This window comes from Neodiprion lecontei, chromosome 2, assembly GCF_021901455.1.
Source record: "Neodiprion lecontei isolate iyNeoLeco1 chromosome 2, iyNeoLeco1.1, whole genome shotgun sequence".
In the NCBI taxonomy this organism is placed as follows: domain Eukaryota; kingdom Metazoa; phylum Arthropoda; class Insecta; order Hymenoptera; family Diprionidae; genus Neodiprion; species Neodiprion lecontei.
This window is the reverse complement of record NC_060261.1, coordinates 9830959-9847973: the sequence shown is the minus strand read 5'-3', so window position 1 is coordinate 9847973 and position 17015 is coordinate 9830959. Positions and strand designations below refer to the sequence as shown.

Sequence of the window (17015 nt, the reverse complement as noted above, 5' to 3'; positions counted from 1 at the left end):
TTTGAAGCGTCCCTCGAGTATAAGATGATCATAGTGAATAATTGCGTATATATAATGTGAGATGAAAAAGTATTTATAAGTATAATTCTATGACTGACCTAAGTCGGTTGACAGCCGTGTTGACTGATTGAAATAGAGATTATGTATCAACGACTGGTAACAACTGCACGAGTTATTATACCGATATCTTATCGCAATTTATCCAAATTTATATCCGTGTTTTTTGGTAGAATTAATAATCATCTCACCTAGATCTTCCTCTTCGAGGAAGCGACTTCTGTTCGGACATTGGCGAAATATCCGACGAGGTGCTCGACGTTCCGTGGTAGATGAAGTCTGAAACAGCCCGAACTAACCAACCCCTATCAGTGTAACTCTTCCGCCTCTCAGCAGCACGGTATTTTATCTTATTTTCCTTAATTCTAAGCATTGGCTGCGTATTGGCCTGAACTCGAAATGTTCGAAGCGTGTGACAATTCTCGATATATATTATCAAAATTTTAACAACCAATTGTCGTTATGTAACAGGAGAATATTATCTGATACCCATATGCTGCCAGTATTTGTTGAAACGTCAACCGTTTTTCGATACGGAGTTTGGTCATCAGCTCGTTTCCACCGTCATAAAAGTTCTAGAGTTTTTATTTGATGTTTGTTCCAAGGGGCTAGCCACTATGTAATAGTGGCGTACACCGATTACGATTACGTGGATTACACGTGATTACAAATATTGTAAGGATTACCAAGAGATTCCTGAGATAGCAAAGATTACAATGATTATTAAAAGACTGTAAACGTTACACAAATATTATACGGATTGTAAAGAGGTTACAAGGATTGCTAAGAGATTACAAGAATTACAAAGATTTCAGAGACAGCAAAGACTAAATAAATTACCAAAAGATTGCAAATATTTCAGGAATATTACCCGGATTTCAGTGAGATTAGAAAGATTACAAAGACTCCAGAGACAGCACAGATTACAGGAATTGCAAAGAGATAAGAAGGATTACAAAGAGATTCCAGAGTTAGCAAAGATTACAATGATTATCAAAAGACTGTAAAGCTTACACAAATATTACACGGATTGTAAAGAGGTTATAAAGATTACAAAGAGATTACAAGTACTACAAAGATTCCAGAGACAGCAAAGATTACAAAAATTAGCAAAGGATTGCAAATATTTCACGAATATTACCCCGATCGCGGAAAGATTATAAGGATTACAAAGACTCCAGAGACAGCAAAGCTTACAAAGATCACCAAAAGACTGCGAAGGTGACACGAAGATCACGTGGATTGCTAAAAGATTACACATGATTACGAGGGATTACAGAGATTACGTGACGTATGTACACCAAATTGCAACAGTGAAAAACCCCTTGATTTGTTCATTCCGATTGGGTATCTATTACAAAAAATAATCAACCGGGAAATTTGTCGACTGTGTAATCAAGTTTTATCACTTTCAAAGACGACGACGCGAATGTAACTTGAAGCTAATATTTTGTGCTTGGAACATTCGTGAACGTAATATACGAATTTTTTTGGACGAGGAGGTTTTTTTTACCACACCAGTAATAATTTGTGGATTTCCTGGAGATGTCACCAAACTCCGTGGTCAAAAATCAAACTCCGACTACGTTTCAAAAAATTTATTTTCTTAACGTAAGGCGCTACTACACGAACAACCATTCCAAATTTGACAAAGACCTAGAGTTGTGGTGAGGGAGGGTCAGAATCTGCCGATGTCATAATAGTCAAACGTACTGTGCTTGAGCTTGCCGGCATCCAGCTGATTCGACGACTCGGTTCTGGAGCTGGTCAGCTGGTCTGGGTCAGACTCGCTTTCGTCGCTCTCCACGTCGCCCGGCGCTTGCTGCTTCCTCTGTTGGCGTCTCCTCGACGATACACTCTTCATACTCTGGTTGTTCGCAAGTAATGAAAAATTCAATCAATGACGGTCAATTGCAGTTTCATTGCTCCGTTGACTCTGTTCCAAATCGGAGATTTGGTACCAGAGCTACATCGCTGTTAGCAGAGCAATAAATTTTATCTATCGGAATTCGTTCATATTCACAATACTATGGTGGACATTTGGATTACGTTAGATCAGTGGGATTTTTACCTTCAAGTACTGATACTGTGTAGCATGAAAGAAAACAAAGAAAATTTTTTATTATTATTGATTTGTGAATAGGGATTACCTCAAGTATTTGGTAGAGCGTTTTTAACGCCTCTTACTTCAGTGTCGAATGCTCTAGAGGCGGGGGAATCAGCCGGTCGAGATCATTTCAGATTAATTAACTTCCCGTTTCTCTGTTTTCAAAGAAAAACGGAATTTATTGCATCACCCCGAAAATAAAAGGTTTAGCTTTCACCAGATTCAAGGTCTAGAGTATCATCTTCGATCATTTTTGTCCGACGATATCTCGAGAATGAGTTATCGGATTTTGATCATTTTGGTCTCAAAAGCCGCGGTTTTTCCAAACTTAGAACTGAATAGATTTTCGATCTGATCGATTTAATTCTTCTAGATTTATTTTAATAAATTTCTAAAATTAAAAATAAAAATTGCGATATCCTGCGAATGGATTAAGAACGCATTTGAATGAAAATTGGTACCACAAGGTTTTTTTTCGGTCGCTGATCACGGATCTAAAGTCAGATTTTCAGAATTTGTATTCGGTGTACTCAGTATGATCAAAAAAAAAAAAATCTTAGGATTTCCATCATCAAAGGATTTCGGTGTAAATTGGTAATACGAGGTTTTTATGGTCACTGGTCATGAATCCAACGTGAGTTGAGGAAAAAACTGTACTTCATAGCTGCAGGTCAAATATGTTAGTCCAAAGCCCGGAATTCGCGTGATTTTTGTGTAACTAGTATGGTAGTTTGTTGCTTTCAAAGTTCAAACAGGATAATGACATTGTATTTAAGTTCGATACCAATATGAAAACGGGAAGTTCAAAGGCTGGCTCACGGTCAGGCTAAACCCGCTCGTTTTTTTCGCAACAATCTAAACACCTTTGTAAGCCAGTCTTTAAAATTTACGAAAAGCCTGTCACGTTTTTGTCAATGGATACGAATAAGACACTTTCACCATGAACGTGAGCAACGAGATAAATCTAGATGCCTGTACCGTTGCAGGCGGTGGACTGGCGCATCCCTCTGTCATTGCGTGTTCGTGGTACATGAAGCTGTGAAGTAGGGTGTTGTTGGGGTGAAGTCCGGCCGCTGATGCTTCGGCGGCACCGCCCAGGCCTCCCAGGCTTGCCCCGCCACCTTCCGACAGCTGGAACGTAGCGTACGGCGAGATGTCCTCCGCTGTCTCTGTAACCCATCAAAGGTATCGCCTACCTTTTAAATTGTGTTATGGAAATAATGATTCTCCACCGTGTCGTGAGTAGCAGTCTAGTTCTTTATCGTGTTGGTATCCCTCGAGTATGAACACTTCGTTCGGTACGCAATTGTAATAAATGGTCACCTGGGATCTTGTCAGGTCCTCCTGCCGTGTTCGCCGCTTGCTGTAGGGCGACTTTGTGAATTGTTGCGTAGTAACGTTCGCGTTGCGCCTCCGCGTTCTGCTGATTCTCCTGAGTCTCCTTCATGGGCCTCTGGACTCCGTCCCCCAAGTATCCTGAAGGTGAAATACGACCATGATCAGCTGGGCTCCATGCGCCATTAGTCTGGGTCGAGAAGCTATACTACTGATTTCGTGACAAGGTCTGTTTGACGTCAGCGCGATAGACTTTAACGAATGATCCTACCAGAAATCTGCTACCCAAGGTTAAATCAGATGTGATGTGAAGCGAAACTACGTCCAACCTCCTCAGAACCATGTTTGCTGGGCACATGGAAGTCAAATCAATAGTGAACTCACTGTTTCTCCAGCAAAAAGCGATTGTTGCAGCGGCTGCAAGAAGAGCAACAGTAGCGACGATCAGTGGCAGCATGACTTTAAGGTCGGCATAAAAGGGGATCGGGATAATGCCTCGTTTCGAGAGCTCTGGCGGTGGTGGTTCTGGAACATCGTAAACCAAAAACATTTCCATCGCTGTTCGCCTTCCGGTATGCGGATGCGGAATGTCACCCGATCACTTACCCCCGTCTTTAGTGAGAGTGACGAAAGTGAACTCGGCCTGACTGCTGCCAGCGACGTTATAGGCCTCGACCTTTAGCTGGTAGACCGAACTAGGCGAGAGATTAGGTATGACGAATCTCCGATTCATCTTAACGCTGTTCGAGACTAACGTCCAATGAAACTCGCTGATCGGCCTGTACTGAATAACGAAGTAAGAAATCGGACAGCCGTTGTCGGGCCAGACGTGAAGACGGAGAGCCAGGGTGGTTGAATTGGGTGCCAGAAAAGCGTCTGCTCTTGGAATACCCGGTGCTTGACCCTGAGTACGAACCGAAAGCGTAGGCGAGGCCGGGCTGCTGCCCAGTTTGTTGTGAGATGTCAGATAAAGATGGTACGCGTTTCCACACAGTAGACCCTGTTGAGTGCGATTAAGAATGAAAAGAAAAATGGCGGAAGTTATGGCATCTGGTTACGTTTCTGAAGCAGGATGAAAAATTGGTCATTACTTTGAGCTCGTAGCTGGTGGCTCGACGGGAGAGTTGAAGCTCGTCGAGATTCCCGTGAGTTCTACGATAGTGAAGGGTGTATCCGGTCAATGGAGCTCCGCCTGTGTTTCCTGGTTTCCAGTGAAGCAGTATGCTGCTAGACGTTGAGCTCGTCACGTAGAGTACCGGCGTGCTGGGTGGAACTGAAATTCGTTCAAGACATGGAGGCACAGGCTTTATATGAAGCATCGTAAAGTGACCAGTCTATTGCTGCCCATGTCATGCGTAGCCCAATAAAATCGAATGGATTCTTATTTTTAATACACCATTATTTCACTTCACGAGTGTAGATTCTAAAGCATTCATAACACAATCAAGCACTAGCAATCGCTTGGAATGAAAGTCACGAAGTCATTTTAGACTTCGTGGCAAATTCTCTGCGCTTCAGGACTGCCTCTATTTGGCGGCCAAGAGAGATTTCCTGTATTATTTTGATTTACATACCTTTTCTTTAATATTAACCATTCACTTATAACAAAACAAATCGAGGCGTTATAACTTTTCTAAGACTGTTTCATCCTGATACCAAACTTGACTCAAACACTGCTGCGAATCCAAAACATTATTATCATCGTTCAATCAAACCATTTTGACCCGGTAAAAGTTACAATTAATGTCCTAACAGCAGTACAAATAAGTAATTTCGAACAACCGACCTCTTTTAAACTAGCCACATAATGCGTGCAGACGTTACACAGTCAACGAACAAAAAAGTTGATCAGTTTTGCGGTAGGTATAGTACGTATACTTTTGTACCTTGGACGGTGAGTATGTACTGTAGACGATCGCTACCCTGGGCGTTTTCGACTTGACAAGTGTAGTTGCCACTTTCTTGAGTCTGTAAGCTTGACAGGACCAATTCGCCGGTCTGAAGTATCTGAATGTTGTGATTAGCACCGGGGTAAATCTGCTCGACACCCTTGAGCCACTCTCGTCTAGGGTCGCCAACCGCGTTGCAGTCCAGAGTGGCCGATCCTCTCCAGGGCTTCACGACGTGGCCGCCAAATGACGTGATGCGGGCAGGCACTCGGTTCGAAGGCACTTGAGCAGCTACTCGTGAACTCTGACCCTCGCCCACTCTGGTGCTCGCCGTCACCCAAAACTGGTATTCGACGTGCTGCTCGAGGTCCGTTGCCTCGAAAAAAGTGTCCGCGGCAGAGAGCGGTTTCTTACCATGGTTGAGTTCCTCACGACCGTTCACCACCCTGCAGTTCAAAGTTACTTAATTTCGGTTTGAATTCAGTGGGCATTATGTTTTTTTCAACACTACACAAGGAAAGAGGTTACCATACTAAAATTTCACATAACGCGGTATAGTCACTGATGGTTATGTCGTTGCGGTACGAGGGTAAGTCGTATTACACTATATATAATATCATATTGCGACAGCAAATTCATTTGGTTCTGTACCATGCGCAAATTTCCAGTATAAGTACCCTTTTCTCCGTGAACGATTTCTCCACCATTTCATGGACGGAACAACACTTTTCGAAATGGATTTCGTCAATTATTATTTTCAACGGTTCAGGGAGTCGAAGCATATGTGTATATACGAAGCTTTTAGCAGCTCCAGATCGGATTCGCAATTTGCAAAACGTGTAACATAATACTCGACTGGTCTCGTTTACCTGGTGTATAAATTGTACTTAGTGATCACTCCGTTTGGCTCCAAGGGCGGTAACCACGATATGAAAAGAGCTTGCGGCGAGCTTACAACCACTTTTATGTCCGCGGGACTCCCAGGGGCTGTGAATAAAAGCGGAAACATTGATCGGGGCTTTTTCTCCGAGGGTGTAATACTTGAAACCTCAATTAAAAGACTGTATTATTAAACACCGTAGCAACATTGTAAACATCGGATAATCACACGCAGGATGATACTTTCATCAGGCCTGTATAGCATAAAATATAATCTCACCATCTTCTTCGGTGTGACAATAAGTCATCGGGGACGCAACACCGTCGCCTATCCTCGTGTAGGCGAGTACGTGCATGCTGTAATTTGCGTAGCGTCTTAAATTGGTCAGAACCGTTGTTAAAGCGCTTGTTTTTCGAACCTGAAAAAAGGGACGAGAGTGACGCGCTCAAACTCAACTAAACGAAAAATGTGAGCCAATAGGATTTTCTAAAACTGACAAGTTTTAACCGTTACCTCCATCTCGTCAACTCCTCGCCAAGTCTCCTCCATGACTGGCTCGTAGTACAATTTATACCCCTGAACGATTCCATTGGAATGAGAACTGGGGGGCGGCTGCCATGAGACTTGTAACGACTGGGATGAGAGGGCAGCGCAGCGAACGTCTTCCGGCGGCATGCTGGGCACTGTAGAGACAAAGTTTTAATTGGCATTGATTCCGCACCACATCCTTCGCCTCCCCTGTAGTTTTAAAAGCTTTTCCGTCGCTCAATTGCACGGTAAAAAATTAAAAATTCAGTATTTGCTCGACTTGAACTCAATCATAAATCGAAGTTCAATTCAGTGAGGATATAATTATTTCCATTCGAATACAGAACGCAACTTTAGGCCTTCCCGTGCCGCGATTTAACTTTCCAAGGTTCAGTAACTATCGGAAGAGCGGCTCCTCCTCCCGTGATCTCAACTTGAACAGGGTTCAAACGGTCGCGAGTTCGGTAAACTGTTTCCGGTTCCGACGCTCCGTCATTCAGAGAACACTTCACTGAATGGCTTCGCATTCCGTCAGTACCGAAAATTCCCTCAAAGTAACCACCACCCTCGCTAATCGGCGTTGAAGGGCCCCTTTTGACGGGGATGATCAGCTTGTCATTACCCGCGGTGTGGCTGAAGGATTCCGTCTCGTATCGGCTGTGAATCAATCGACGAAAAGTCGTCTTCTCTCAAGAATCACGTCACTCACCGTCTTCCAACGTCTGGGTGGTTAGTGGCTCTGACAGCGGACCTGAGCCAACCTGGTTGACGGCCTGGGCTACCAATGTGTAACGTGTGTATGCCCTCAATCCAGTGAGATGAAGTTCACCCCCTCCTTCCTCACCATCGCCGGAAACCGGGGTGAAGTTGTAGGCCGGGTTACCCGAGCTGGGAACCCATAGATTACGGGTTGTAAGTGTTTCAGGATCGGAAAACTCGAATGTGGCTCAAAGCTTGGTTCAGAGGGTTTATCGAGTAGGTATATGGCTGAAGTAGTGGGTGAATTTTTGAAATTTACATCTCGACGTCTAATTATTCAATTTGATCAGGATTTGTTTCATTCAAAAGTATGTCGATCAAGATTCTTTTCAATCGGATCTATTTTCTGAACAAAATGGCGATCGCGTGAAGTCAAAATTCGATACTCCTGTTCGACTTTTACGACGTTTCTATTCAATTGACAAAAGAATATGACAGAAAAAAGTGGGATTAAACACAGAGAATATACTATTCATGAATACAGTTTCCAAATTTGAAGTAAAATGGTTCAACAGTTTTCGAGATATCGTAGCCAGTACGAAAAATGACACCGAGCAAAATGGTTGACGTATTTTTTAATAACAATACTATTTGATTAATACTTATTGATTAACTTTGATAAAAAATATTGAAATGAAGTTTGATCTACATATTTTTGAATAAAACGAACCAGAATTAAATAAAGTAATTGGTTGTTGAGACACGAATTCTCAAAACTCACAACTGCTTTATCAGTGGACTATATTGGGTTATTTATGCGAATACAAAGGCGTGAAAAACTCCGTGCAAACTGCAAGGTCTTAGCTTTTGCACATGAAATAAGTAAATCGTAAAAAATACGGTGAAATAGGTCTATTAAAATCAAATATATCTAGATACTAGATATCGGAGCGAAAAATTTGCATTCCCAAAATTGTTTCTAATAAAATTATTGGATCAAATGTAAACGTGACGTCTGACGTTGAATGAAAGATTCTTATCAAGAAAACTGTCAATTCTACAGACGCAAACTTAGCTGTTGATAACCCTCTATATTCACCACATACGTTGTTCAATATTAATCAAGCCTGACAGGATTTACATGGCTGGTTGGAGAGAATAGTTTCTCCGTTTATATCTGTCCCTTTTACTCTCCTGTTTTCGATTCGAAGCGAGGGGGTTTCATAAGCTAATCAATGTTCCAGGAAGTTGAGTCTGGGTGACGTTCAAGATGGAATCTCATCCGTCAGATTTACATGCTTAGTGTTCCACCTTATAGCCATAACCAAGTCAAAATATACAAATTGGTTATAATTATCAGTCTTGTTTCAATTGGTTTGACGGAGTGAGGAGCTCTTGATGAGGCTAGACGCAGAGCCGGTAATTTTCACAATCATTACAGAATTTCCCGCAATATCTTTGCAATATTTCCCTGCAACTGCGGTGCATCGAGATTCTTGTAAACTTATTTTACGAAACAATAGAACGCAGTGAATAGACGCGTGAAATACACTACGGCTCTGGTTGTAAGTTTCGAAATTTTATTACTAGTAATCAATATCAACATTAAATTCTCGGATTTCCGATCACTGCATATATCTACAGTAATGAAATCATGATCCCTTCGGCAGTATGCAATATTAGCATTTAGTATCCATGAAATGTCTATTATCGATTTATTAGCCGGATGCATGGTGGACATTCAAATTTGCATATACGGTATGTATTTTTAATGCTACGGGCAAAAAAGAACCAAATATATATCTTGAAAGAAAAAAAAAAAACCATCTTCACCGATAAAACAGCTTCTCAAATTGTGCATGGTTCTGGTTTGACATCCTCACCTCCAGCTTAATGCTTTTTCAAGGAAGCTACGTTAAAGCAATAGTTTCAAAACCTGGATTTCGGAAGTTTTTATTTTTACCGTCGGAGCGTTTCAGTTTCAACTCACCTGGTTTCTCTGTAGCCAATATTGAAGCTCTGTATATCTCCGTGCCTGAGTTCCGGTATCGGTGGTCCCCAGGTGACGAGGATTTCGGTAGCAGATACAGGCCTGGCGGCCAGATTGATCGGAGGACCCGCTGGCCTCTGGGGTTCCGTTCTCACAACCAGATCTGGGGACGGAGCAGATCGCCCTGCGGGTCCTTCGGCGATAACGCGAATGTAGTAGCGAGTCGCTGGCTTCAGATCGTCAATAAGGGCTGCGTAGGGCAACGGAGGTCCGGACAGTTCCTGCTGCTGCCAAACTCCTCCTGTAATGAATCCAAGGTTAGCAGGAATACCAGGGCGGTTCTGTATGCAGTTTTCCATACCGACATTTACCGACACTTACAATTAGACAAGACACAAACCTTTCTCAAGAATCTTCGACGGTGGGGGATATCCCCACTCCGATTGATTTGAATTCTTGATGAAGGTTTTTGTCTTGACTAAGTATCGGTAAGTGTCGGTATGGGAATCTGTATCCAGAATCAGCCTGATTTACTCACTGAGGCTTGCAGTTGTTACGAAATCAAATACAGGAAATACAATTCTTCCAATATCTTATAGATGATCTTCGACACTAGGATCTTGACCATTCTTGACATTTGTCAAACGCTTGATTGTTCGAACTATTTTACGATAATTTTCGATTTCTACGATAACATTCATACAAAATTACGTGAAATATTCACGGTTATCGTTAAATAATATGCGGCATTATCGAGAGCGTGTGACATTTTTTCAGCTAGTCACTTAAATTTTTCAGCAAATTATTGGCAGTATTAATTATAATATCTTTGATATCCTTGGAAACCATTGAATAATCTATCCTTAAAAAATTTGCAGAGTCAGGCAACAGTTTTTTTTCTAACACCAATTTTAAATTCTCGAAATGAATCAAAATCTACTGAAGTCGGCGAAATCTTAAATCGCGAAGACATGACAATTCTGACAATGAGATTGGATAATCGACTCCTGACGAAAACCCGAACCGTGCCCGGTAGAAATTTGCAGACCATGGAGAGCAAGCAAGTGTGTTTTAAGTCCCGTATACATAAATCGCAATGGCGACGTTAGCCACGGTCGAGTGCTTCGACCGTCGGTGAAAGGATTGATTGATCGAGTTTCTCGAAGCAGATGAACGCAATATCGGATACTTAGGGCCGTTCATTAAGCTGGGGGATCCATGAAGTTGTACACTGTATAATATCGCGCGCATCATGCCACACCTTTCATCATTTCGAGAGAAAAATTAACGAAGATATTTTCCATTTAAGACAAGATGCTCTTGTCTGTTTTTTTTCTTTTTTTTTTTATTGCACAAACTCGGGGAGGTTGAGAAGTAAATGAGTAATGACTTAGCGTATTTATAAGTCTTAGGAAATAATCAATTATTATTGTATAGGCAACTACAGGAGCTGCAGCGTAATTATTTGACGACGGTCATTCTTCTTATTCACATATTTACATATATTTAATCATCGAGTGAATTTGTGCAACGATTAATCCAGTTTTGGCAGAGAAAATACTTTCGACCATGGCATCATTAATCAAACCTATATAAATTACGAGAAATTACACATTCTTCTAATTGAGTAACTCTTCTGGCAAAGAATTTGCTCCTGACGTTCTAACATTTCATTTGCAATCGTATAGAATATTTCAAGAAGAGATATTCGTATTGCCTTTGATGCGTAAAAGTTTTCCAACACATTGTTCTTTGTCTGACATTTGAAATAATTTCGAAATTTTTAATTTTCAAATCTTCACATTACATTCAAAGTTTGTTTCAAACGATTGGTAAAAATTCTTGTCCATCGAATTCACAGAAATCTAACCGTAGAATTTAATCTTGCATTTTAAACGCCGTCGTTTTTCGATGATTTTCATTTAAAACACACGCAGTGCTTCGTGACCCATGTTTCGAGAGACTAACAATGTAATTCGCAATTTCTTCCCTTCTTTTTTTGCGAAACTGTGAAAATCCCGTACCTTTCGGACACTAGGTCAACCTCGAAGGGTCTTCTGGTGATTAATGAATTATTCAAACTATCGGGTCAGTCCGAGCGGAGCTTTCGGTATCTACAGATTTCGGGATAAACCCGAAATTGGATAGCCGAATGGTTTACTGTTTCCGCGCAGGGTGTAAAGTTGCTACAATGTAAATCCGGGCCTCGGAGACCCGCGAAAGTTTATTATTACGACCGTAACTCGGCTCGCTCACCTTTTAAATATAATTTATAGCGTCTTAATTGAACGTTAAAGTATAATCTAGGGCCGCCAGGCGTTAGTCGCTTCTCGATTCTGCAGGCCAATTTTCATCCTCCTCTCGCGCTGCCGTGATCACCGGCTCCGGGTATAACGTTGCAAATTAGTGGATATAATCATATTTCGTTTCGTGTTATACGCGTGAAACGTCGGGATATCCGACTAGCTTACAATGCTCTTTACAAGGTACTCGGATTTTTCACTCGGAAAATCGTGTATCAAAATATTCACGAGAGACAGTTTTTTAACAGGAAGTGTTGAAATCGATATTTGGAAAAACAACATTCGATTCGTCATCTTGAAATGTAATTGAAAAGTCGTTTTCCGTAGTTTAAGGACTCGTTATTACGGTGATTTTACTTAAACATTTTTTGTTTAAAAAGATTGGTTGGTCAAAAATCGATACATTTTATTAGTTATATCACGATTTGTAGTCGTCGATTAAGCATTTACCAAATTATTGTATTCCTAAGCTATTTTTCCTAATTCCTCCACATACAAAAGTTACAAATACTGGAATTACAAAGCGAAGTTTGAATACCGATGATTCGTTTCAAACCGTTTAAAAATTATTAAGAATCTGATAAAGTCGAGCGTTCTCACTTATTGAACATTCGTTTTATTCAGAAAACTATTCTCTGCAAAGTTACTGAAACGGAATTTCTTTTTTTCTCAGTATTCAATTCATCACTGCCATTTGTTGATCGAAATCGCTATCGATGCAACGTTGTGTCAAGTGCTCAGTCCCTCTTCGCATTCTTCGTCCTTTTTATCTAGCCTCTTTATGTAATTGGACTCAACAATTTCTTGCACATCCTGTGCACACCCGAGTATCTCCTTTCATTCCCAGAACCCTGATCATGCACTCTGTTTTTGCACTCATTTAGACTTCGTCCTACTCATCCCTAGTAACTTCATCTTTACCCTTCGACCTACGCACTTTTCATCTATCTTTTACACTGTTCGCTTCGTCTCCACCTTTTAAACCAATCAATAAACCTCAATCTCGTAGTCTAATAATACCAAGCATTTATTTAACCCTACTGCTTGATTTCTTGGATGATCTTAAGCGCAAAAGCCCGAAGTTGAACTCAGTTGCAATCTATTTCTTACCGCACGGGTATAAACAACCCTCAAGTCGTCACAGTTGTGAAATTAAATAGTCAATGATACCAACATGATAGAAAAAAGCGATTCCATGACTTTATAGAAAGACCGAACCAACTAGATTTTTAATCACATTAAATTGAGCCGAAAAGGCATGGTTATAAAAGCTTTTGTTTATAATTCCAGTGTGATCAATATTTATATTTTTAAAGAGATTCTCGTACATTAGGAATTTATTAATAATTTGATAAACCTGAGTATACGAATATCTTGTATTAAAATTAGTTACAAAAAGCGTCAACTTTTGGCCAACCAGCCGCCTTCATTCAAAACATAAAACGTAACAAGAAAATATTGTTTTAATCAAATTTAACTTAATCCACCTCGATCGCGGAGGTTTTGAACCGTTGTGTCATAATTTTTTTTTTTGTTTTTTATTTTTTTTTTCTGTTTTGTTCAGTATGTACAATAACCTTGGAGAAGCGAGCTTCGAACTGCTGTCTGCACAGCTAATAATTTCAGCGGAACCGCGGCTATACGCAACTATAAATTTGTGTAAAATTTAATAACAACTTTATAAAGAAGAAGACGGAGCCATGGCAGGTATCCTGCTCAAGTTGAGCTCAGGATAAACTTTGTTTTTGCAGGTTCTGGGTTCACGGGTTGGTTTGGGTGCGACCGGATTCTCGGGGCGTCGGGACGCGGCTTATTTGAGCAATAGGAATCTAGAAGAGCCACGAACGCTTCTTCGCTCCATAAAACAGGCTTATGCGAGATTTTGGAAATCCCTACTTTCCCTTCCTAAAGTAGGACAATCTATTAGCCGTGCTTACTCTTCCGCGCCGTCATTCCATGGTGTGAAACGCGCTGTGATGACCACCGAATCTCTAAAATCTCACAAAGGTTTTCAAAATTCAAGAGCTGGCGTTCTTTTCCGCACCAACTGTCCATCAGGCGCAGTCTACAATTTTACTCCATCTGTATTATACACCTTATTAATCAGGAAGCAAGGAAGCTGGTGATGTTTTCAAAGAGGAGGACAGAAGATAGCAGCTAAATTTATACATGTACATTGGGAAGGGTAAAAAGTCCTAAAATTTGGCAGCATTTGTGCCAATTTTCGCTAATTTATGGGTCAATGGTATTCGCGCAGTTCAATGGCATTTATGGTGTAACCCGATGTTTCGTCTGTAAATTCAATTCGCTCACCTTCTCCTTCTTTGTACTGAAGTATGTACTTCGTGACTTCACCAGTGTCCTGAGCCTTGTGCTGCCATTTGACATTAATGCTCCTGCTGCCGACCATTGCAGTTTCGAGGGCGTTGGGTGCTTGAGGAGGTTCTGTAACACGAGTCGACTGATTTTTTCAAGTCGCTAGAAGCCGGGATCCAAAGAGCTTATTTCGAGGAGATTAAATATGTTTTTGAGATTTTATTTTTCCCCTAGTTTTTATTTTTTCATTCCCCGTCCGCCGCAGTACTTTCGTGCAAAGGGCCGCCCAGCTCGCTTCAGGACGAGGCAAAAAAGTAAACCAGAACGGTGTAATTAATTACACTTTGGAATTAAATCTCTCGGGTGATTAATCGAGCGTCAGATTCAGCTTGAATTGCAGCCAACGTTCTCTGCCTAGCGTGTCTGGACTTCGCTGGCAATTCACACTAACTAAGCGTTACTGAAACGATAACGGGGAAGAGAAATGACATGCGCTTAGAAGCCCAGGGCAAAGTACTCGCGAAGGTCCGATTTTGATCCACCTAATTGTGTCTCGTGTCTTTCCAATCCCCATCATCCTCCCTGGACTTTAACTTTCCAACACCTCCGAGCGTGATCAAGCTTCATTTCCAGAACACTCACTCTATCCTCTTGTAAAAAGATTGGTACTACGTATAATGTGAGAAAAAACGGTGTACCTTGAATCAGAAGCTGCACCAGCTGCTGATCGCGTCCGAAAAGATTGCTGGCTTGACAAAAGTAAGCTCCATTGTCCGAAGCTTCGGCTGAAGCGATCTGAAGCTGAGCCACGACGCCGTCCGGCGTTATCTCTTGCTTTACAGTGACGCTTGAAGAGAAAATACGAATTTATGTTGTGAAAAATGATATCATGCAGGCGTTAAATTAGACTAAGCACGTTGTTACGGTTCCTTTCATAAGATATGTAACATTTACCGTTACTTAAGGTAGATTGTATATGGTTGGAAACCAAGACTACCAGCACATGATTCAACTTCGACTAGCCGGAAAAGTGGAAGTTCAGTCAAGTTGTATGAACTATTTTTCATGAGAGTAGCTACATTCTCATTAGAAGTAAGGTCACCACTATTTAAGTTAACGCCGGAATCCAGTTAACGCCGTGTGTCTTAAGGTTACACCGACCATCAACTTGGAATTCCACTATCAGATATGTTGATGGTTATGATGGCTCGACAATGATAACTTTAAAAAAGCGTGAGATTGGATATTAATACATTCGAAAACTCAATAACAACTTTTCTCACTAGTCAAAGTTGATTAAATCAACTCAAACCTCAATCAACGCAAACGGAGACTTCGGTGTATAATAAAAAATGACTCGATATTTCCACTAAGCATCGACTAATTGACACTTTGTCAGGTCTAAAAGTCTTTTCTTACCGATAATTCGTCGAAGGATTGAGCTCGACCTTTCCACCCTTCAACCAAGTGACAGTGACCGGTTTATCGCCATGGACTTCGCAGTGTAGCGTCGCGGTATCGCCCTTCTTTATCGTTACCAGACGAGAAGGAGCCGCAAAATATGGAGAGGCTGTCGATAGAGGAGACAGGGTCAACTTCGTTGGATCTCATGAGCAAGGTAAAGTGCATTAGTCTGAAGTCTGCAGGATGTGACACATAATTAACATGCAGAGACCATTGGATCCAGTCGAGTCGTCGCTGTGTTTTCACCGTGTGTGATTGTGCCACGAAGCTGGATCAAAGTTTGAACGGAAGTTTCTGAGACTCTGTGAAATTAGCTACAGTACTAGTTGCTGTAGTTGAAGTTCCAGCTGTTGGAAGATCGCGAATGGGAATCAGGTGACACAACGAACGCGATCTTCGTGCTTGTGTAAGCAATCGGAGGAATGGAATTGAATTGAAACGGGTTTCACACTTGGCGGTAATTTAACCGAGTTGATTATACCGTCGAGAGTTTTCAAATGAATTTTAACGGGGTTAAAACCCCATTCAAGGACAAAAATTTTAACGGCAACGCCATGTTGACCTACTGTACGAAGGAATCTTACTCCCAGGTACAATAGTCGGGTGATTAAAATCCCGTTTGCATTCATTAAATATTCGATTAACCTCCCGAACTTCTTGGACGTGACTTTGAACCAGCATCGAGTAGTTCGGGTTTGCGTCGTGTTCTGCATCTAAATTCAATTCGCTGCATAGCTTGGTTCTTCAATTCCTGATTCTAGTTCGCAATAATCCACCGGTGACGACGCCAACAGGATTTCAACTTCTCGGACAGGACAGGAACTTCGTATAATGTTCAGAGAGAACTTCGTGGCGTCGAAGGGCCAGACGATTTTGCACTTATTGGCGGTATAAATAATGTGACAATATCACGGTTGGGCGGACTTCTCAGATTTCACGAAAATTGCACGAAATTTAATTCAACTCGACGCAGGACATTCCAAAGGTCCGTTTTAATTGTTTTGGGAGGGTGAAATTCGGTCTGGAAACTAATTATAGGACGCTCTAAGTATCTCGAGTTAGGCGGGATGAAAACTGGTTTCCAGCTGCCATCATACGACGCGAATTGACGAAAGCCGCATTAAATATAGTTTGAGGATACTCATCGCCGATTCTCGGTCATTAAAATCCCGCTAAATTAAACCTCAAGTTGCTTTAATATCAGCACAAATTTCAAGAAGCTTTTTCAGGTATAAATACACACAAATATTATACCGAGTCTAAGAGAAGAGAAAAATGAGAAAAGGAGAAGCTTCACTTCGATCACAAAGGAGCGAAAGCTTAATGAACAACGAGAACAAAAAAGCTCAGACGAATCATCGGCCTACTTTTACAGGCGGTGAAAAACCAACCGGAATTTCGATTGAAACTGGCTCAGACAATCCATGTAATGTGATCAGGTATAATA

At 41.3% G+C, this 17015-nt stretch overlaps 1 protein-coding gene across 9 annotated transcripts in view; it reads right to left on the bottom strand.

Moving 5' to 3' along the window:
* Positions 1-17015, bottom strand: part of LOC107218323 (Down syndrome cell adhesion molecule-like protein Dscam2) — a 123056-nt gene that overhangs the window by 4363 nt on the left and 101678 nt on the right. For 4 of the 9 annotated variants that reach the window (XM_046730283.1, XM_046730285.1, XM_046730282.1 and 1 more), the window contains 17 exons: positions 15524-15674; positions 14803-14951; positions 14102-14233; positions 9486-9786; positions 7506-7684; positions 6782-6951; positions 6548-6686; positions 6258-6375; positions 5386-5834; positions 4591-4772; positions 4106-4499; positions 3884-4024; positions 3488-3640; positions 3143-3333; positions 2129-2143; positions 1771-1924; positions 249-351 (listed from right to left, as the gene is read on the bottom strand). In XM_046730283.1, coding sequence (XP_046586239.1) covers positions 249-351; positions 1771-1924; positions 2129-2143; positions 3143-3333; positions 3488-3640; positions 3884-4024; positions 4106-4499; positions 4591-4772; positions 5386-5834; positions 6258-6375; positions 6548-6686; positions 6782-6951; positions 7506-7684; positions 9486-9786; positions 14102-14233; positions 14803-14951; positions 15524-15674 — 3121 coding nt within the window. Of the gene's footprint in view, positions 1-96; positions 124-248; positions 352-1713; positions 1925-2128; positions 2144-2244; positions 2320-3142; positions 3334-3487; positions 3641-3883; positions 4025-4105; positions 4500-4590; positions 4773-5385; positions 5835-6257; positions 6376-6547; positions 6687-6781; positions 6952-7505; positions 7685-9485; positions 9787-14101; positions 14234-14802; positions 14952-15523; positions 15675-17015 lie in introns of those variants that run through there. The other 5 variants (XM_015656155.2, XR_006902613.1, XR_006902614.1 and 2 more) reach the window with 5 other exon arrangements.